Source organism: the organism of the source record quoted next, unplaced genomic scaffold (assembly GCF_019419815.1).
Source record: "Pyrus x bretschneideri cultivar Hongxiangsu unplaced genomic scaffold, Pyrus_bretschneideri_v1 Contig15, whole genome shotgun sequence".
In the NCBI taxonomy this organism is placed as follows: domain Eukaryota; kingdom Viridiplantae; phylum Streptophyta; class Magnoliopsida; order Rosales; family Rosaceae; genus Pyrus; species Pyrus x bretschneideri.
In genome coordinates this window covers 4,300,050-4,321,201 of record NW_025999446.1, presented here as the reverse complement: position 1 = coordinate 4,321,201, position 21,152 = coordinate 4,300,050, and the positions used below count along the sequence as shown (strand labels likewise).

At 39.7% G+C, this 21,152-nt stretch overlaps 2 protein-coding genes across 2 annotated transcripts; one reads left to right on the top strand and one right to left on the bottom strand.

The window, feature by feature from the left end:
- Nucleotides 1-2,574: 2,574 nt before the first annotated feature.
- Nucleotides 2,575-11,447, top strand: LOC103931149 (DDB1- and CUL4-associated factor homolog 1). The gene is made up of 14 exons (XM_048580392.1): nt 2,575-3,166; nt 4,176-4,254; nt 4,400-4,516; nt 4,627-4,805; nt 4,898-5,711; nt 5,799-5,896; nt 6,036-6,459; nt 6,570-7,172; nt 7,322-7,504; nt 7,599-8,072; nt 8,360-8,470; nt 8,660-8,778; nt 8,891-10,505; nt 10,652-11,447. The coding sequence occupies exons 1-14, from the start codon at nt 2,874-2,876 to the stop codon at nt 11,348-11,350; spliced, it is 5,808 nt and encodes a 1,935-aa protein (XP_048436349.1). The 5' UTR covers nt 2,575-2,873; the 3' UTR covers nt 11,351-11,447.
- Nucleotides 11,448-16,644: 5,197 nt separating this feature from the next.
- LOC103931150 (DDT domain-containing protein DDR4) lies at nt 16,645-21,152 on the bottom strand. The gene is made up of 11 exons (XM_009340570.3): nt 20,250-21,152; nt 20,043-20,150; nt 19,346-19,435; nt 19,211-19,248; nt 19,038-19,119; nt 18,795-18,901; nt 18,564-18,717; nt 18,321-18,413; nt 18,064-18,187; nt 17,696-17,735; nt 16,645-17,450 (listed from the first exon to the last, which is right to left on the bottom strand). The coding sequence occupies exons 1-11, from the start codon at nt 20,427-20,429 to the stop codon at nt 16,901-16,903; spliced, it is 1,566 nt and encodes a 521-aa protein (XP_009338845.2). The 5' UTR covers nt 20,430-21,152; the 3' UTR covers nt 16,645-16,900.

The window sequence follows — 21,152 nt, the reverse complement described above, 5'->3', positions numbered from 1 at the left end:
CACTGGCATATAATAAAAGTTTTAAGTTCGATTATCAAGTATAACAGATTCAATTCCAATTTATTTCTCTACCTGTTTTAATGTAAACATGTCGTATTAAGAAAAATTGGGGGTTTATTGGAATGCAAGAGCGTGCTCATTAATCAGAGCCGTTGATCTTGTACTTTGTCGGTCCAAAGCCGTTGATCATAAGTGAAGAAAAGAGACCAGTGGAATATATTATGAACGTTCTCCTTGTTTATTTGCCGGAGTGGGTTACTTGCAGAGAGAGCACTGGGCAATATTCATGAGGGAAGAAGGGAAGAACAGAAACCCACTTCTCTGCGTTATCTCCTCCGATTAACTCCCGTCAAGGTATTTGTTTTTAGTTCTGGGTTTTGGAAATTTGGCGGTTTTAATTTTACTGATTTAAGTGTGTTCTTTTTCCATGGCAGCTCCATCTCTCTTTCTGGCGTTCACAAAGCTAAAGCTACCATCTTTTCCAACAGGCAATTTTTTTTTTTTTTTTTTTGTGAAAATTTCGTTTTTAGTTGAAAATTTGTGAATGTGTAGAGTTTAATCACTTGCAAAGTCGTTTATTTACTTTCTATTTGTCAGATGTGGTTATTTGCTGCTTTTCCTCTGTTTGGTTTGTGAGAAAAAGAAAGGAAAGAAAACAGATTTATTCAGTTTCATCATTTTCTTCCTTTTTTTTTTGTAGGGTTTATGCAAAAAAATAATGCATCACACTTGTTGGGAGAATGGGTGTGCAGAATGATTCAAAGGGTGTATCTAAAATCACCCAAGTCAATATTTGAAAGCTTTGTGTGTAGAAAGTATTGAGAGTCTCTGCATTTTAATTTTGTTCCGACAGATCCATCGATCATGTTGAGAAATTTTTTTGCTGCTCATATGATGTTTGTGAAGTGTTTGTATTGAAAAAGTGTTGAATCTCCTAACTTGTGTCTAATGTTGGGTGTGAAATGTGCATAGTGATTCAACGGGTGTATCTAAACTGACCCGATTCGATATTTGAAATTTCTGTTGAATTTTAGGAATACAGAAGGAATTGAAATCATGCCGGGCAGAAACCACGCGATTGCACAGAAACTGAAAACTTGGTGCCGGCTACATTGTTCTTCATTTTTTTCCCAAGAATGTTTCTGGCACATCCTCGGCCATTCTGTGCTTGTGTAGTTAGCCACTTGGCTTGGGATGTATGAGGTAGCATGTGACGTTACCAGAACCATTCGAGATACAGAGAGGGGTGTTCTGATTAATGATGATGATGACATTGTTGATGGTAATTGGGCAATGATGCAGCTTGATGCTCTTAAAAAGCGTCACCGAAAGCGCAAGAAAATGATGATGATTTGATTGGTTATGTTTCACGGCTTGGCCTTGTTCGTGATTGCACGTTGCTTCTCCGGTCTGCGTGTTTGCAATCCAGAGGGCGCTATGAGGCTGCTGTTCTAGATTTCAGTTTTAGTTATCAAGTTACTGGACGAATGTAAAACCTTAAGAATTTGCGCTGATTTACGGCTTAACCTGACGTTTATGTTTGCATTGCAGCATTGGAATTTCGTAGTTTTCGGAAGTTTTAGACATTTTTTTCTTTAATCCAGTTCCAAATTTCCAAAGTTTTGAAATTCATATTTGAATGTTTTTCTGCTGGTTTGTGGATTTTCTGAAGAAGAATGTGACTGATGTCTTCTGGTGGATGTGAGGTTTGTTTGTTCTCACTAAAACGGTGCGTTTTAAGTTGTTCCCGCCTCATGCCACTAGATATTGGGCCTTTTTTGACTGAAACATTGGGCCTACATATCAACCTTCTTACGTCGTGACCCATACCGTTCTACTCATCTCTTCTCCTTAAGCTAAATTTTTTTTTTGATTGACCAAAAAAAAAAAAAAAATCACAAAAACAAAAATGTTTTTTTAAATGTTTTTTTTTATTTTTAAGGAGTTGTTGTCAGTACTCCTGCAAGAGCGCATTTTTCTTCTCTTACATTGTCATGTTCGGAGCACCGAATAACTTTTGGTGTCTTACTAACATTTCTCAAATTTTATTTTCTCTACCTATCTCCACGTAAATTCGAAGCACTGAATAACTTTCGGTTATTTTCTTACGATATATTATGCATAGTGATATAATAATTTTGTATGAACCATGGTTTTATCTTGATTTTCCAAATAATACATTGGCGTCACCTCAAGTTAAATACCATAAGCGACGTAGTAAATGTTTTTTCTTTCTAACAAACGATATTATCTACATTAAAGGGTAGGGGAGTGGATAAGCCTAACAATGAGTTTGCAATAATGTGATTCAAATTCGTTTTTGGCAAAAATCGAACTTAAGATTTCTTACTTACAAGTAAAAATGAGTACCACTATACTGTAGTAGTGAGTAAGTGGTGGTAAATTTTAGATTAGTAAAAAAATACATGCAATAAGTGATGTGGTAAAGTTTAATCCAATTTATACATGAAAAAAAAAAGAAAAAAAAAAAGAAGGAAATGTCCTCTGTAAAAAAAGTCCAAACAAAAAGCCCAAAAGTAAACTGTCCTCCAACAAACGCCGGAAACGGCAGGGTAGGGCTCCAGCTAATCGGGTCGGGTACTTTCCGGAACTTTCCTATTCGACCTTCCTCTCTCACTGTCCCTCTCTCTCCTCCGCTATAAAAACGAACGCTCACTGCGCTGCTTCCTTTTTCATTTCTCTCTCTCTGCAAACTCCAGAATTATAAATAACACAAACCCTGAAAATCCAATTTCAAAAAAAAAACAATAAAGTACATAATTCACACACAAAAAAAAATATTAATTCAATTTCCAATTGTTAATCCCTTCTCTCTCTACAACTTTTTCTCTCTAGGATTCTCTGTATTTGATATGGAGGCGGCCATGGACGAGCAGCAGAACTTAGGGCAAGGCCAAGGGGAGGAAGGCGAACCCGGGACGCCAGTTCCGCCTCCACCGCCTCCGCCGGCGGCGGCGCCAGAATCGCAATCTCAGGGAGGCGAGGAGGAAGAAGATGAGGAAGAGGAGGAGGAGGTTAAGAATGAAGGCGACGAATTGGTTGCCAAGGCTCAGAAGCTTATGGACAAGATCACTGCCACGCCTGATAACCCTAATCCTACTGTTCTGCACGCCCTTGCCTCGCTCCTTGAAACTCAAGAGTCTCGGTTAGAACCGTTTCTTTCCTTTTTAGCTTTCGATTATTTTAGTTATATTGTGTTATTGATGCCTGTCGATATAATTTGCATTTTCTTGTTCTTCTTGTTCTCGTTATTTTCTTTAAGTATTGGGTTTTCGCTTTAGATTAATTTGTAGGCTGTGGGTTTTAAAGGCATTGAGTGTGTATTTTAATGACTTTTGTTGGCCTATGTACGATTATATATTTGCTTGCTGTTTTGTTGAAATCGGTGAGTAATGTGAATTTTCCGAAAGCTCATACTGTCATTTAGTGGGAGTTTCATTTCTTAGTAAACAATACATTCTCGGCTTTACATAGTAATGCATGGCCTGCTGGTGGTATGACTTAAGTGTCGTTTGAAGACTTTTCTTGACGGTTGTCTATGATTTGCTGTGGTTGAAGTTAGGTTTAAGGACGGTATAGGATGTAGCATTATAGTTGTATCTTGAGGTTAGGGTTTTTTCAAGTCCAAAATGATAGGTGAGTTGAAGAAGCTGTCTTTGAGATGTGAAGTTAATGAGTTAAACTTTTCCTGGTGATTTTGAATTTGTACTCTCAATCTCAGCAAAGGAAAGACATTTGGAAATAAGTCCACTAGATTATGAACTTTCGACTTGGGAAGTTACACTAGGGTGTGATCGAGTGGTTAGACGCAGACTTTTTCAAAAATGGTGGTAACTATTAATTGTTACATAATATGCTTTTGGGTTGATTTGATGTTAATAGGTTATGCATATGTACATATGCAGAAAGGAGAGTTTGAGATCTGAAAAGAATATTGATTTTTAATTAAAGGAAATGGTTATTCTATTATGTTGGTGGTAATCATGATTATTTTGTTGCTCAGAATGCTTTGGATGGATGTATATTTACCATTTGGTGACTTTTCACTGTTTTGGTCATTGCATAACTCTGTATATCTTATATGTATGCTTGGCGTAATTTTTTTATTTCTCTTTGAACCATAATTATTGAGTTAAAAAATTCATTTAATGCAGATACATGGAAGAGAATGGTCATTCATCTAGCAATGGTCGGGCTTCACATTACATTGGACGGCTTGGGACCTCAGTCCGGGTAACTAGTTTTGGCATGTGATTACCTTTTACATTTTATATCTTCAGGATGGTTGGTATAATATATTCATATGAGTGGAATGTAACTTGTTTCAAAAAAAAAAAAAAAAAAAGCTTTCTGTCCTAATTTTTTCTCTCTTTTACAGGAACATGAAGATTTCTTTGAATTAATATCTTCAAAATACCTGTCAGATACAAGATACTCTGTTGCTGTGCAAGCAGCTTCTGCAAGGCTGCTTTTAACCTGTTCACTAACCTGGATTGTAAGACCCTTTTTTCTTTGTAATGATTGATTTTCATTTAATCATAGTTTTTTCTTGAAAAATGAATAATATGGGTTATTATCAATCTGACAAGCCTAAATGTGATACAGCATCCTCATGTTTTTGAAGATGCTGTTTTGGAGAGAATAAAAGATTGTGTGATGGATGAGACTTCAATTTCATCGGTCGAATATCAGAAATGGAAGCATGATTTGGGGGGGAAGGAGGTCTCAGATTTTGAAATGCTGAAGACCTATTCTACAGGACTTCTTGCTGTATGTTTGGCTGGGTATGCTTTTGCAGTATATCTTTATTTTTGCATCCTCATTTTATTCTTATTTACTAGTTTGGCTGACATATCTTAATTGTTATTGAAACCAGTGGCAGTTCAGTAGTAGAAGATGTGTTGACATCTGGGCTGTCAGCCAAACTTATGCGTTATCTTCGTGTGCGTGTTTTGGGGGAGACAAGTATTACTCAGAAGGATGTTACTCATTTAGCGGAGAGCAAAAATACCTTGGGTGCTATTTGCATAAGAGGTAGAGATGAAGGTCGTGCTAGGGTTCGGCAGATTTTGGAAACAAATCATTTTGATGATCCAAAGATAACAGATGAGAGATGTTTAGATGATCGGATTGTTGAAGGGGATCATGTCAGAAGTATCAGTAGGCAAACGTTTGGTGAAGAACAATGGGTTGATGGAGCAAAACCACCTGATGGATTGGCTGAAGAGGTTGAGATCAATGATGCTGATGGAAAGATGAAATCTGGAGATTTTGATGAAATCGGGAGAGATGACTCCTCAAGGCGCAGACCCAACCGTGGATGGGCAAGATCTAGAGGGAAGGGAAGGACCAATGAAGGAGTTGTAGAGAATGAACAGCTCTTGACCTCTCCAGGATCTGGTAGTCAGTTGGGACATGGACGGAGCATTAAAGATAGGAGTTCGCTAAAAAATTCAGATGTGAAAAAAATACCGGATTCTAGGAAGAGTGCAGATGTTTTCTTTTTGGAAAGGGCAGATAACGATGACTGCTTCCAGGACTGCAGAGTTGGATGTAAAGATATTTCTGAGCTAGTAAAGAAAGCAGTTAGAGCTGCAGAAGCTGAAGCTAGAGCAGCCAATGCACCTGCAGAAGCAATCAAAGCTGCTGGTGATGCTGCTGCTGAAGTTGTCAAAAGTGCAGCTTTAGAGGTACAAAAGATGTTACTGTCACTTTCTGTAGCCATTTTGTCTCTTTTTTTCTTACACTTCTCAGTTGTTTGCCACTTAATTACGCAGGAATTCGGAACTACAAATAATGAAGAAGCTGCAGTTTTGGCCGCTTCAAGAGCAGCGTCTACCGTCATTGATGCTGCCAATTCGGTTGAAGTTTCAAGGTAAGGTACCTCTGGGTGATAAAGAAGACTTGTATCAACTTTTTAAATTTTAATGATTCAAAAAAAAAAAAAAATATGACTTATAGGTGCTAGAATATCCTTCTTTTAGTGGGCAATAATATTTTCTATGGATTGGCAGGAGCTCTAGTGGCATCAATGCCGAATCAATGACTTCAAGCAGCACAGAACCGGAAAACCATGTAGATACTGAAGAATACTTCATCCTGGATGCTGAGTCCCTTGCACAGTTGAGAGAAAAATACTGTATTCAATGTCTTGAGACTTTAGGAGAATATGTCGAAGTTCTTGGACCTGTACTGCATGAGAAGGGGGTAGATGTATGTCTTGCATTATTGCAACGAAATTCCAGACATAGAGAGGCTTCAAAGGTTGCTATGCTTTTGCCTGATGTAATGAAGCTCATCTGTGCTTTGGCTGCTCACCGGAAATTTGCTGCCCTGTTTGTGGATAGGGGTGGCATACAGAAACTTCTTGCTGTCCCTAGGGTTGCTCAAACCTTCTTTGGTCTTTCTTCTTGCTTATTTACTATTGGCTCTCTCCAGGTAATGACATGTCGGGTGAAGTTTAGCTGTTAAGAGTTCTGATTTCAGATTAGGGTGATGATATCCATCTGCTCTGTTCATCTTGACTGATGACTTATTTATGTTTTTAGGGAATAATGGAGCGTGTTTGTGCTCTTCCTTCAGATGTGGTCTACCAGGTGGTTGAATTAGCTCTTCAACTTCTTGAGTGCTCACAGGATCAAGCCAGGAAAAATGCAGCCTTATTCTTTGCTGCTGCATTTGTTTTCAGGGCAGTTCTTGATGCTTTTGATGCTCATGATGGCTTACAGAAATTACTTGGTCTTTTAAATGATGCTGCATCCGTAAGATCTGGAGTAAATTCTGGGGCACTAGGACTCCCAAGTTCAGGATCACTTCGGAATGATAGGTCACCTGCAGAAGTACTGACTTCATCAGAGAAACAGATAGCTTACCACACTTGTGTTGCTTTGCGGCAGTACTTCAGAGCACATCTTATTATGCTTGTGGATTCTATTCGTCCAAATAAGAACACTCGAAGTGCAGCTCGGAATCTTCCAAGTGTAAGGGCAGGTTACAAGCCACTTGACATCAGTAATGAAGCTATGGATGCAGTATTTCTGCAGCTACAGAAGGACCGAAAGCTGGGTCCTGCATTTGTGAGGACTCCTTGGCCTGCAGTCGATAAGTTTTTGGGTTCTAATGGACATATTACTATGTTGGAGTTATGCCAGGTATAATATATTACATTTAGTCTCTCTCACAAGATTTGTGGCCAGGTTTTATTGAATTCCCCGCTCTTGCAACATGAACTTCCAGTGTGCCCTATTGCCTTTTCACTTTATATTCCGTATCTTACTATACCTGATTTTTCTATCTGCAGGCTCCACCTGTTGAGCGTTATTTACATGATTTACTCCAATATGCATTAGGTGTTTTGCATATTGTGACATTGGTCCCTAGCAGCCGCAAGATGATCGTGAATTCGACAGTAAGCAGTAATCGTGTTGCTATAGCTGTCATTTTAGATGCAGCAAGTGTCGGTGGTAGCTACGTGGACGCCGAGGTAAAGACCTGCTTATGACTTCGTTTCTTACTTTGATGTGTTGCTTTTCTTATATCAATGCATTTAATCCGATTACCTATTTGTATCTTCCCAGATCATTCAATCAGCCCTTAATGTGTTGGTCAATCTTGTTTGTCCTCCACCATCAATCAGTTGTAAATCACCCATACTTGCACAAGGTCAGCAGTCTGCCCAACCCTCTACTGGTCCTTCTGGGGAATCAGTTGTAGCGGATCGAGGCTCCACGGCAGCTCCTGGTACACAGTTCAACAGTAGCAGCACACATGCTCCTGTTGCCACACCAACTTCAGGATTGGTGGGGGATCGCCGAATATCTTTAGGAGTTGGGGCAGGCTGTGCAGGTATGGCTGCACAATTAGAGCAAGGCTATCGCCAAGCTAGGGAGTCTGTTCGTGCCAACAATGGTATAAAGGTTCTTCTGCATCTCCTCCAACCCCGATTATATTCTCCTCCGGCAGCACTTGACTGTCTCCGTGCACTTGCTTGCCGAGTCCTTCTTGGTTTAGCCAGAGATGATACTATTGCCCATATATTGACAAAACTCCAGGTAAATGACTTCTCAATTTTTCTGTCACTTCACTGGTTCAAGTTGAAGGCTTTTTGAACTATATCCTCAGTCTTGCCATGATTGGGCCTGTACCTCAGATATTTCAACTTTAGAGTTTACTCCAAACATATTGAAACCTTTTATTGTTATTCTTCACTGTATCCATCAAGTTATCGTCTTCAAAATCTCAATTATGGTTTTGTTGTGTCAATGCCTGAAGTTAGGATCATGTGTGATAAATCAATTTTTGTGTGCTAGCTGCTACTAAGTGCAATTTGATGTTCTAGGTTGGGAAGAAACTATCAGAACTGATTCGAGATTCAGGTAGCCAGACAAACGGAACTGAACAAGGCAGGTGGCAAGCTGAACTTTCACAGGCAGCGATTGAGCTCATTGCAGTAAGCATTTCTTTTCTTGTACTAGTGTTCCAATCTATCAAAATTAGTTTTAAAAATGATATGGGGTTGTGGCTTTAATTTACATCCAAAGAATATATTTGATTCCATATTCTTTTGCCCCCCTCCCCTTTGTCCCACTGACTTATTAGTTCATAGTCTAAACTCATTTCATATTTCTTTTTCTTGTAGATTGTGACGAATTCGGGACGAGCTAGCACATTGGCTGCCACTGATGCTGCTATGCCAACATTGAGGCGCTTAGAAAGGGCAGCTATAGCAGCTGCCACTCCTATCACATACCATTCCAAGTATGGAGCGGTTTTTTTTGTTATTCCATTCTTCATTTGAACTTCATTGCTTTTGAATTTTTCTGCTTACTAATTTTCCTCTCTGTACATACATGTATGCTTGAAAATTCAGGGAACTACTGCTATTAATACACGAACACCTTCAGGCATCTGGGTTGGCCACAACGGCTGCCTCTCTGCTAAAAGAGGCTCAGTTGATGCCTTTGCCATCTTTGGCTGCCCCCTCATCTCTTGTTCAGCAAGCCACACAAGAAGCCCCTTCAGGACAAATTCAGTGGCCCTCTGGTCGAACCTCAAGTGGGTTTCTTACAAGCAAATCAAAGATTACTGCAAAGGATGAGGAATTAAAAGTTGATCCTACTTTCTCATATACGAAGAAAAAACCTCTAGTTTTCTCTCCTAATTTTGGTCTACAGTCGAAGAATCAGTCTAATGACTCTCACCTCACATCGCCCAGGAAAGTTTTTAGTGCAGCAAAACAGTTTTCTGCTTCTGCAAATGCATCAGAAACTCCTTCGGTATCCCTGCCAAAACCTACCACCGATACTGAGTCCCATTGTAAGACGCCCATTGGCTTGCCAATGAAACGAAAATTATCTGAGCTGAAGGATCCTGGGTGTTTGTTATTGTCTGGGAAACGCCTTCACACTGGCGACTATGGACTTCGGTCTCCGGTTTGTCCTACACCTACCACGGTGCGGAAGAGTGCCCTACTAACTGATCCTGTTGGATTCTCTACCCCAACTGCCAACTTGAGAGATCAGTATGGTCGATCAACACCAGCTTGTTTGCCATCAGATTATCAGGATGATAACCAGTATGGTAGTTCTAGTGTCAACCTTGCAACACCCGGCTCCCAATTTGGGCTTCAGAGTGACCCTCAACCAAGCAACTCAGAGCGATTAACTCTAGACTCTGTGGTTATTCAGTATTTGAAGCACCAGCATCGCCAGTGTCCTGCACCTATAACCACTCTTCCACCACTCTCTCTTTTACACCCCCATGTTTGTCCTGAACCAAAACGAAACCTCGATGCCCCATCGAATGCAACAGCCCGGCTTGGCACACGTGAGTTCAGAAACATATATGGTGGGGTTCACGGTAATCGTAAGGACCGTCAGTTTGTTTACAGTAGATTCCGACCGTGGCGAACTTGTCGTGATGATTCTGGTACCCCTTTGACATGCATTTCCTTTCTTAGTGATTCCTCTCACATTGCAGTAGGCAGCCATGGTGGAGAGCTCAAAATTTTTGACTCCAATAGCAGCAACGTACTGGAGAGTTGTGCAAGCCACCAGTCTCCTGTAACGCTTGTTCAGTCACGTCTTTCTGGTGAGACCGAACTTGTGCTTTCGTCAAGCGCCCAGGATGTGAGGTTGTGGGAGGCATCTTCAGTCTCTGCTGGGCCTATGCATTCCTTTGAAGGGTGCAAGGCTGCAAGATTTAGCAATTTTGGGGATATTTTTGCTGCTCTATCAACAGAGCCTGCTCGGAGAGAGATTCTCCTGTATGACATCCAAACTGGCCAGTTGGAATCGAAACTGTCTGACACATCTTCTAGCTCTACAGGTCGTGGACATGTTTACTCACAAATACATTTCAACCCTTCTGACACAATGCTGCTTTGGAATGGGGTCCTGTGGGACAGGCGGGTTTCTACCCCTATTCATCGTTTTGATCAGTTTACGGATTATGGGGGTGGTGGCTTCCATCCTGCTGGGAACGAGGTATGTATAACTGCACTTCCATTTCACTTTATCATATTCTTTTTATTGCCAACATAACATCGTTGGCTTTTTTTTTTCTTCTCGCAAGCTTGTATTCTTCCCCCTTCTTGATCGATTCTGTTCTGATTAGTGTAATTATCCAACAGGTGATTATAAACTCCGAAGTCTGGGATCTCCGGAAATTTAGACTCCTTAGAAGTGTACCTTCGTTAGACCAAACAACAATAACTTTCAATGCTCGTGGTGATGTAATTTATGCAATCCTCAGAAGAAATCTTGACGATGTAATGTCAGCAGTTCACACCCGACGCGTAAAGCATCCACTCTTCGCTGCTTTCCGCACAGTGGACGCAGTTAACTACTCTGACATTGCCACTATTCCGGTTGATCGTTGTGTCCTCGACTTTGCAACAGAACCTACAGATTCGTTTGTTGGGTTGATCACAATGGACGACCAAGATGACATGTTAGCCTCTGCTAGAGTTTATGAAATTGGTCGACGAAGGCCGACCGACGATGATTCCGATCCCGATGATGCTGAGAGTGAAGAAGAAGATGAGGATTCCGAAGACGACGATGATGGGGACGTGGACCCCATACTGGGCCCGGATCTTGATGGGGATGATAGTGATATGGATGATATGAGCAATGGCGATGACGATGATAGCGTGAGTGACGATGATGACGATGACGATGGAGATTTCATCGTGGATGACTTTGAGACCGGAGGTGGAATGCTGGAGATTGTGACGGATGGAGAGGAGGATGACGACGACGACAGTGATGGGATGGAATCCTATAGCAGTGGGGATGAAGATTATATGAGCAATGGTTTTGGTGTTTAACTGTAACATAATTATCGTTTAAGTTGGTGTTAAAGACGAGTAGTATTTTTTTACCAGATATCATAGTGGTATTAATTAATCTTTGGGTTTCCTTTTCCTTCCAGTGTTTTATTCTGTCCTCCAGTAAAACGACAGGACTTGTAAGAATGGATGGCGTCGTATATCTAAGGGTTGACCCTAAGTGGATCACGAGAAAGGGAAAGGGATCATCTCTAGATCATTTCCTTCTAATCTACCAAGTTCGGGAATTCGGACCGTTTAAATTTGATCAAACGGCTAAAGTTATTATAACTTTTAAAGGAAGTTTCTGTTTGTAGTCGTTGGATCAAATTTCAATGGTCTGAATTTTCAAATTTGATGAATTAGGAGGAAGAGATTTGAAGAGGATTCCTTTTCGAAGGAGCATACAAATTTTGCGGATGTCGTCATGCTTTTCGTCAAACACCTTGTAACCTGCAACGTTTTAACACGGAGGGATCACCTGAAAGCATCAATATATGTTGCTATCGTCTTTGCATCAATTGCACACGCCCGTGCACGTCAAGTCAATAACTCCGGAATATGGATACGTGCGTGCACGTCAAGTCAATAACTCCGGAATATGGATACGTGCGTGCACGTCAAGTCAATAACTCGCCAACATGAATACGTTACAACAAGAATAAAATCAACAAAGCCTTAGTTTACAAAGTGAGAACATTTATATTGCTGTCAGTTTTGCGTTAAGTTTTTTGTTAGTTTCAAGTACTGTGTTTTCACTTAAGAGGTTTTTTTTTTTTTTTTTTTTTTTTTTTGGTTTAAGTCTTTCTAGATCTTACACTACCTTTTTCACTCAACATTTGTCTCATAATTCTAACCAAAGTATGTGTATGTCTTCGGCTCAAATGTCCAGATCACCTTAACTGGTTTTCTCTCATCTTACCTTCAATTGAGCAACTCCTAGTTTACTTTGAATATCCTCGTTCTTAATTTTGTCATTTCTCGTCTGCCCAAACATCCAATGGAGTATTCTCATATCCGCTACCCTCATTTTTTGCACGTGACCTCCTGTTTGGGCCCAAATTTACACCATCGGCCTGAGTAATCGAAACCGTTGAGTAAGCATGCTTCTACACCATCGATCGAAGAGTGAAGATAGTTTTGTTGTTGTTGAGGGATAATAATATGATTTTTATCATAATAATTATCTTTCAATATGATTCATCTTTATAGTTATACGAGGGGATAAATGAGATTCTCATTACCTCTAATGGAAGCAACAACAACAGAGTTTGAATTAATTGGGGTTTGTTGACAGAACATGCAAAGATCAACACTTGGCATGATCAGATGAGTCCTGGATGATGGGATGGCGTGATCAGATGGGTCTTGAAGGGATAATGAAAGAATATTATTTTGTTTTCCTACATGGTCAAAACAACAATATACATTGAATGTTGTCAATAATTTAGTCCAAACAAGATTGCATCAGGATAAATCTTTGAAAGCCGAATTTGATGGAAGGTCAGGTTCTCAAGATGATAGCAAGTTTTGATTAATGTGATAAGGTATGCGGTTAGCAACATATAAAGACTTAGAGTCACAATGCAATTGGGATTGGTTTCCACGACTTGAGCATGCGGGTCTCTATAAATACCAAGCGGTAGACGACTAAAAAAGGTCTCTCCAATTCAACACACAAATTGCCCTGCGCAAACCTCTCAAACATCTTGAGATTTTTTTTATTTTCTTTTTCTGCCAACACACCTTCAATTTGGATAAGCATCACTGTGAAGGCAACCGGTGACATCTTTAGTTTGGATAAACATCACTGTTGCTGTAGAATCAGCCGTTCCCAGAGCACTTTCAGTTTGGATAAACAGCACTGCGTCGAGGCCGACTGGTTATCTATCCAAGTCTCGGTTGAGAAGGATTTTTGAATCCTTATTGGCAGAGGTCATCTCATTAGTCATCTCGACGAAGTGAGGTGTTACAAGTTACTACATTCAGCACATTGAAAGCCGATTTTGATATTGAACTTCGCAAAACTAGCAGCTTTGTCTTCAAGCTTTAGAACCCGAAGGGCGAGGCGTGTTCCTTCCTCGGCCGCAGTCGCAAGATCAAGAAGTTAGTAGCGCGCTCAACGCAACATCAACAAATTTTACTCCTCAGCCGAACTCGGCCGATGAGTTGGCACGCCCCGTATCAACCGAAGGACGTAGTGAGCTCATTAGTTACTCGGCCTGCGCATCACGTAAGCTTGGTAGTTTTTAGGGTCAACATTTTGACACGCCCGGTGGGACTTGTGCTAAAACTACGGAGTTCACATGATAAATCAAGATCTCAGAGAAGATGAGATTTGGCGCCTATTCAAGGAAATTGTCGAGCAACAAAAAAGCCTTGACCGGATCATTGAAGCAAATGAAGAAAGGCAAAAATCTTTCTCTCAAATGAGAAAGGTGAAGGTTCATCACAACTTACAAGATCAATGGTTAAATGAAGATAGAGCTCGATATTATGAGTGGCTCGATAAGAGAACGCCTATTGGGTTCAAATCAATTCCATTTCAAGAATGGTTGGATCAAAAGGCTGGGGGGCAATTTTTTGCTTCGGCCACAATTAAAATTCGGCCAAAAAAGATTGTCTAGATGGCCGGAGAAGAACCTAGGCCACCTGTTGTTTTAGTCGAGACTGAAATTGTGGTAGGCCTAGAAGAAAAAGTTCCAGTTTCTGAGCCACAAATCAGCTTCGAAAATTATTCGTCAGAAGAGTGCTCCAATGATGAACAGGGCTAAGACATGGTCTTAGATGCTGAAACCATGACAGTGGATATGGTTATTGGCGATAAAGCCGATATGGCGAAATCCCATTCAGCTAAGTTGTTCGAGTTAAAAGCCGAAATTAATAGAGTAATTATGCCTAAGGGGCATAATAATTGTTCAACACATTTGGCGGTTGAAAATGAAATTTTTTTCACCAAAGTACAAATATTTGGAGAAAATCCTTTATTCGGCCTAAAGCGAAATCAATTTGAAAATTTTAATACAAATAGGTCTCGGCTTGGAACAAAGCATCGTTGGCCTCCTCCTAATTATGGTTCGGCCACTTTTCATTTTCTTTGGCGAAAAAAAAAAGGAGAGTGAATAAATTATTTTCTTCACCGTTCGGCCGTGCAGGCCGATGCTTAAGAAAATAAAGGGGGCCGAGGAACATCCCATGCAGTACAGTGAAGACGCTACGTGATTGACGGCCTAGTAGTTCAATTCACACTAGGCTTGTTTAAATAAAGGTTGTTCTACTGAGTTGAGGACCATCCCGTGCTCTGCCTATGTATATATCACACATGCTGAACTCGGCGAGCTGGTACTCAGCATAGGCTCGTTTTATATATATATATATATATAAATAGACAGGCCGAGGCAAACATGTTATATATATATGTATATAGGCAGGCCAGCTCAGCCAAAGTTTGATTATCATGCCGAGCCAATATAAAACATATCATTTGCTCGACCCCAATTCTTCTCGGCCTTGGCCCAGTTTTACAACAGTGGTAGAACGGAGGTGATTTTAATGCCGAGGAACAAACTTTGTTTCGGCAATATGACAAAATGTTGCTGGCTACGAACAGTTAATTTCCTTAAACATTCGGCTTACGAGCTGAAGTTCAAGGAAATTGGGGGGCAATGTTTAGGCCCAAATTTACACCATTGACTCGAGTAATCGAGACCGTTGAGTAAGCATGCTTCTACACCGTCGATCGAAGAGTGAAGATAGTTTTGTTATTGTTGAGGGATAATAGTATGATTTTTATCATAATAATTATCTTTCAATCAGATTCATCTTTACAGTTATACGATGGGATAAATGAGATTCTCATTACCTCTAATGGAAGCAACAACAACAGAGTTTGAATTAATTGGGGTTTGTTGACAGAACGTGCAAAGATCAACACTTGGCTTGATCAGATGAGTCTTGGATGATGGGATGGCATGATCAAATGGGTCTTGAAGGGATAATGAAAGAATATTATTTTGTTTTCCTATATGGTCAAAACAACAATATACATTGAATGTTGCCAATAATCTAGTCAAAACAAGATTGCATCAGGATAAATCTTTGAAAGCCGAATTTGATGGAAGGTCAGGTTCTCAAGATGACAACAGGTTTTGATTGATGTGATAAGGTATGGGGTTAGCAACAGATAAAGACTCAGAGTCACAATGCAATTGGTATTGGTTTCCACGACTTGAGCATGCGGGTCTCTATAAATACCAAGTGGCAGACGACTTAAAAAACTTTCTCCAATTCAACACACAAATTGCCCTACGCAAATCTCTCAAACATCTTGAGATTTTTTTTATTTTCTTTTTCTGCCAACACATTCAGTTTGGATAAACAACACTGTGAAGGCAACCGATGACATCTTCAGTTTGGATAAACAGCACTGTTGCCGTAAAATCAACAGTTCCCGGTGCACTTCAGTTTGGATAAATAGCATTGCGTTGAGGTCGACTGGTTATCTATCCAAGTCTCGGTCGAGAAGGATTTTCGAATCCTTATTGGCAGAGGTCATCTCATTAGCCATCTCGACAAAATGAGGTGTTACAAGTTACTACATTCGGCACATTGAAAACCGAATTTGATATTGAACTTCGTAGAACTAGCAACCTTGTCTTCAGGCTCTAGAACCCGAAGGCCGAGGCATGTTCCTTCCTCGGCCGCAGTCGCAAGATCAAGAAGTCAGCAGCGCGCTTAACGCAACATCAACAAATTTTACGCCTCGACCGACGAGTTGGCACGTCCCGCATCAACCAAAGGATATAGTTAGCTCATTAGTTACTCGGTCTGCACGCCATGTAGACTTGGTAGCTTTTAGGGTCACCACCTCCCCAACCTTTTATGCCATAAAGCATTGATGACCTTATTGTCATTCTATAAAATTTCTCCTTCAACTCTAATGGCATTCATCAGTCGCACAAGACACCCAATACACTATTCCACTTCATCTATCCAACTTATATCCATGGTTGAGATCACCATCCAATTTTCCGTTCTTTTGAAAGACAAATAAAAAAGAAAGCTCTCACTCTTTGATACTTCTTGATCTTCAATCCTCACCCTTATCTCATTTGCACCCGATTCACACTGAATTTACATTCCATATACTGAGCCTTTGACCGACTTGGGTGAAGACGTTTAAATTCCAACACTTCTCTTGATATCAATACAATAGTCTTAAAAGAACGGACGTCCGTTTATGAGAGAACTAATACTGCTGCATAACTTGAGTAAACATAAAATGTGCATAAATCTAGAAAATAGCATCACATCTCTTGATATAATCATGATCATCTGGCATAAATTAAGTTGATTGACAAGGATGACTTAAATCGCATTCGAACAGATTTTGCGATAAATCTGAACAAAGGAATTAGCAGAAACTACATCATCCTACTGCATTTACAAACAAAATATTCCCAAAAAGATTTCCTCCCTAATACCAAAATTGAGGAAAATCACCTTAAACTGTGTACTGATTTGCATATTATGTTTTGCTTCAGAGTACTTTTAGCTTTCACTGACCTCTTCCGGAACAGTAACCGGTGATTCTTCATGCACTGCTCTTTCACTATATTGGTGTTCCGAGTTTTCATCGTCGGAGTCTGGTATTACAACAGAATCAAGGGCAGAGTTACAGATAGGTCTCTGTCTGGACCTATTCTTTGTAACCAAGTTTCTGTTGTCCATGACCAGATGGCTACTGTCTCCTGCTAGTCTTGAACTCCAGCGCACGCCCACAGGTTTTTGTGCGATACCATCAGTCTGAGCACAGGTCTTGTCCATCTCAGAATTTCCCGAGTCACTCTGGTCACTGTTGTCTTCATCCTTCATGCCACTACGATCACCCCAATTTTTATCATCGTCATCAGTAGAAAATTCTTCAAGCATGTCGCTTGCAGTGTCACTACCTGCAGTTTCATCCTTCTTGCCAGAATCATTGTTGTCACCATTCATATAATCATCTTTTTTGTCCGAACCATCTTCTGAGTTTCCCTCTGAGGCACCATTTCTTCTACGCTTGTTTTCTTGCATTTTCTCTTCACTAGTTTTCTTCTTACTGAACCACAAATAGACTTGACAGTCGTTAGAGATAAGCGATATAATGTGGAAACAAACTAGTAGATACAGTTACAAGCAGGAACCCCAATAAAGTGTAAAGATTCAAGAACAAATTGAGTGACAAATGGACAAGAAAGAACATTCTGAAAGGTGTTGCATAACTCCAGAACTGCAACATCCTTTCAGTAGTAACCTTCATATGCTGACGAAATCATTTTTCAAGAAAGCAAGCATGGCACTTACTTTGCTTTTATAGCATCATGAATGGCCCGATCATACTCATCTGCGTGTTATTCAAACAAAATCTCTATTAGATTGTAATGGTAAAAAATCTGAATACAAGGAAGTAGAGGGTGGTACCATCATTCATCCGGAATAAACTCATTACCATGGATGACAACATAATTAAATTAACATATCAGTTCACAAGTTCAAAGCATACCCTGAAAATTCTCTAATTCTCAGACATCGTATTAACAACAATCAGTTAGAGTAGAACAGTGACCCAGTTACATATAACAACCGACTTTAGATCTATAAGGATATCAAAATTCAACCATGACTGCTTCACATGCTGGGGAGAGGCTAAACCAAATAAATTTGCATCATACCAAATGTGTAGCTGACAGCTCTACGGGTGCGAGTGGTACGAATGGTTCCAGCAGCATAAGAATTTCTCGAATCATTCAGTTGCTTTTCTAGCCTTTGTTTCTTTCTTAGTTCCTTTTCTTTCTTCTGTAGAACACAACCGTTTTTAGTATCAATAACAAACGACTGTGCAAGCATAAGCTATCAAATAAGGTTCACTGCTAATGATGGCACCCCAAGTCTTATAATTAACAGCCAACGAAGGATTGCAAAAATTTACCTGCTGAAGTTTCTCAAGAGCAGGAATAACATCGGATTCAATAGTCTTAGCAATAGCAACTTTGGTGGCAACTTTGCTTGATGAGAATTCATCCTACCATTACAGCAAAGGAAGAATTTTATTTATGAAAACAAAATGTTATCAAAAGTACTCATATAACGAATGAGAATACTCAGTTAACAAGAGTTCCACCAACAAATTAATATGGATTCTAATCTCGGAATAAATAAGAATTTTGCTTACAAGAACTTTATGAAATTCCTCGAGATTGGTTGCCAGTGTCTCCCACTGAAAACTAATACTTGGCAGGTTTCCTTTTCCCCTAGCTTTTGCCTTCGGCTCAAGGACAATTACATCCTTGTATAACCTATGGCCAACAGTTGCATTTCCTTCATACCTGTCATGAATGTAGTAACTAGTATTACAGCCAATCGTTCATCGAAGACATAAGTTCATAGCATATCAATAGATTACCAATAGGTAGTTCCGTTTCGATCTCCTCCTATCTTATCTTTGCGGAAGAAAGAAACCTCAGTTCCTTGTTTCAGATTAACATTAATATAAGCCAATACATCATCTTGCTGGAAACAAAAGGAATTTATATCAACAAGCAGAAACAACACAATTGTAAAAGTAAACTTAGGTGATCAAATGGTTAAAAAGCATGTTAAACTACCTACACATAAAAAACAATTACATAAAAAAATGACTTATTACTTTAGCTCGGAGTTCACAGAGTGCTTTTAAGAGTAGTAAACGTTTTGTTGGATCAAGTTCCTTGTAGTGTGATATCTCCTCTCTGCACAAACAGCACAATGATAAAGATGGTAGTCTATTTAAAACATGAAATCAGATCATTAAATACAGGGAAATGAACACGTTGTCAATACCCTTTAGCTGCCAGTAGCGGAATTTCCCCTTCAGCAACCTGAATGAACAGAAGATATATCCCTGTAGGTTATACACACACTATATAACAAAAGGGTGTAAAAGCAGTAAAACTACCAAAGTTTAGAACAACTCACCCATGGCCACCAAGGAGCAAGTTTCTTACAAAGCACAGTCACCCACGCATCTTCCAAGCCATCCAATGTTTTACTTACAGGTGGTATCCCCTGGCAAAAAAACAGGTCATCGACGTAGTGAGAAGAAGCTGATCACATTGGAAAAGAAGAGAAAATAAACAGAGTGATATAGTTTGCATATGCATGGATTTCAGATGCTGAAAACAAATCAAGTTGTTTCCCTTTATGACTTCTGAAATTGACGTGTTCCTACCAGTTTACAAAGACCATTATGTTTGTTTCTTAATCAAAAAATCTCCACAACTAATAAAACCGGACTTCAAATATGTCTTCCCCCAACCCGACTATTCGTTCAACAGTCATACTCTAAACAGAGAAAGAATCACCTAAGATATTTAAATTGGGTAAACAAAATCAGCCACAAACCCTTGAAAGAAATAATATGGCGCCGTTCAACTTAGAATTTAAGTTAAGCTTTGGAAAACAGCACTACTAAACAGAAACTATGCAGCAACATATAAATTAGGAATCAAATCGTATAATTACCATAAGTATATCACAGTAAACCAACCCATGACCTAATACAATCCAGCAGAAATCTTTTCGAACAAAAATTCGATAGTAAGCAAATCAAAATAAACCACTAGATGCAATTTCTCGCCCCAAAACAAACAAAGAAGATAAAAAGATAAAACACCTTCAACATAGCAATGTGAAGCTGAGCAAGTGAGTTCGGGTTCATCAAACCCATCTCGATTTCTTCAGCTGATAATCTAGCAGCCTTCCCAATCACTGGCTCAAAAACCTACCAAAAACAACAATAATATTACTAAGAAAAAATAAAACAAAATTATATCCTAAAAAAATTAAAATACGAAACCAAACCAACAAAATAGGATCTTACGATCAAGAAGTTGAGGACGGAGGCCAGTTCCCATCGTCTGCGTAGCCTCGCGACCGTGGCTTTCAGAGGATCTTCGTCCTCGTCTTCGTCCAAAACCCCGACTTGTTCGTCTTTTTTCGGCGATCGGGTTTCTTCTTCGACGACGTCGTTCGCCGCCCGTCTCCGGCGACCCCCGGCCATACCTGACGGACGAAGACACGTTGCGAGAGAGAGGGAGAGGGAGGAGAGGAGGGAGAGGTGCGGTGTGGGCAGTGAATGTTTTGGGGGGTGAAATGTTGTGTATTTCAAGGGTTTTCCCGCCTAAAATTTTACCAGATGTTACCTTTCTAGGGTTAATTTACAGAGCCTATATTGCACCCAACTTCAAATTAAGGATTTTTTGACAAACGTGCTAGTGGGGTTTTTTTTTTATGTCATTAGTTAAACTTGGGGTGGGGGCAATCGAATTTGGATGAGGTGGGATTTTTCTTGGCTCTAGTGGGTTAAATAGTGTTTTTTTTTTTTTTTGACAAACGATATTATCTACAGTAAGAAAGCGGAAGAGTACCCAGCCCACCTGACCATCACATTATGATTTCCTGTTTAATCTTGTCTTCTTTTTTTTCTTTTTTTTCATCCATAATTTTATTGGAATTTTCCTTCACTCGGCATGTGTTTTGTTTTGAACCATAATCTTCAAAAATAAACTGTTTTTATTATGGGATGATGGGTGAAGTGTGTGTTTATTTGCATATTAAGTAACTAATACTATGTTTGGATAAAAGAAATAAACTTAGAATTTGGGTAAAAGTAAGAATTTATAAATTGACCAATTCCCTTGTTTAAATTCATAAACATAGAAATTTATAATTTCCATCTGGAAAAAAAATTTCTTTACATTGCAAGCAAGATTTAAACTAGCAC

Coding starts and splice junctions, on each gene's coding strand:
- LOC103931149 (XM_048580392.1), top strand. CDS start 2,874: ATGGAGGCGGCCATGGACGAGCAGCAGAACTTAGGGCAAGGCCAAGGG. Junction 4,255..4,399: donor GGCTTGGGACCTCAGTCCGG/GTAACTAGTTTT, acceptor TCTCTTTTACAG/GAACATGAAGATTTCTTTGA. Junction 8,471..8,659: donor CAGCGATTGAGCTCATTGCA/GTAAGCATTTCT, acceptor TTTTTCTTGTAG/ATTGTGACGAATTCGGGACG.
- LOC103931150 (XM_009340570.3), bottom strand. CDS start 20,429: ATGGCCGGGGGTCGCCGGAGACGGGCGGCGAACGACGTCGTCGAAGAA. Junction 19,436..20,042: donor TTCACATTGCTATGTTGAAG/GTGTTTTATCTT, acceptor TTTTTTTGCCAG/GGGATACCACCTGTAAGTAA. Junction 19,120..19,210: donor CCGCTACTGGCAGCTAAAGG/GTATTGACAACG, acceptor CTGTTTGTGCAG/AGAGGAGATATCACACTACA.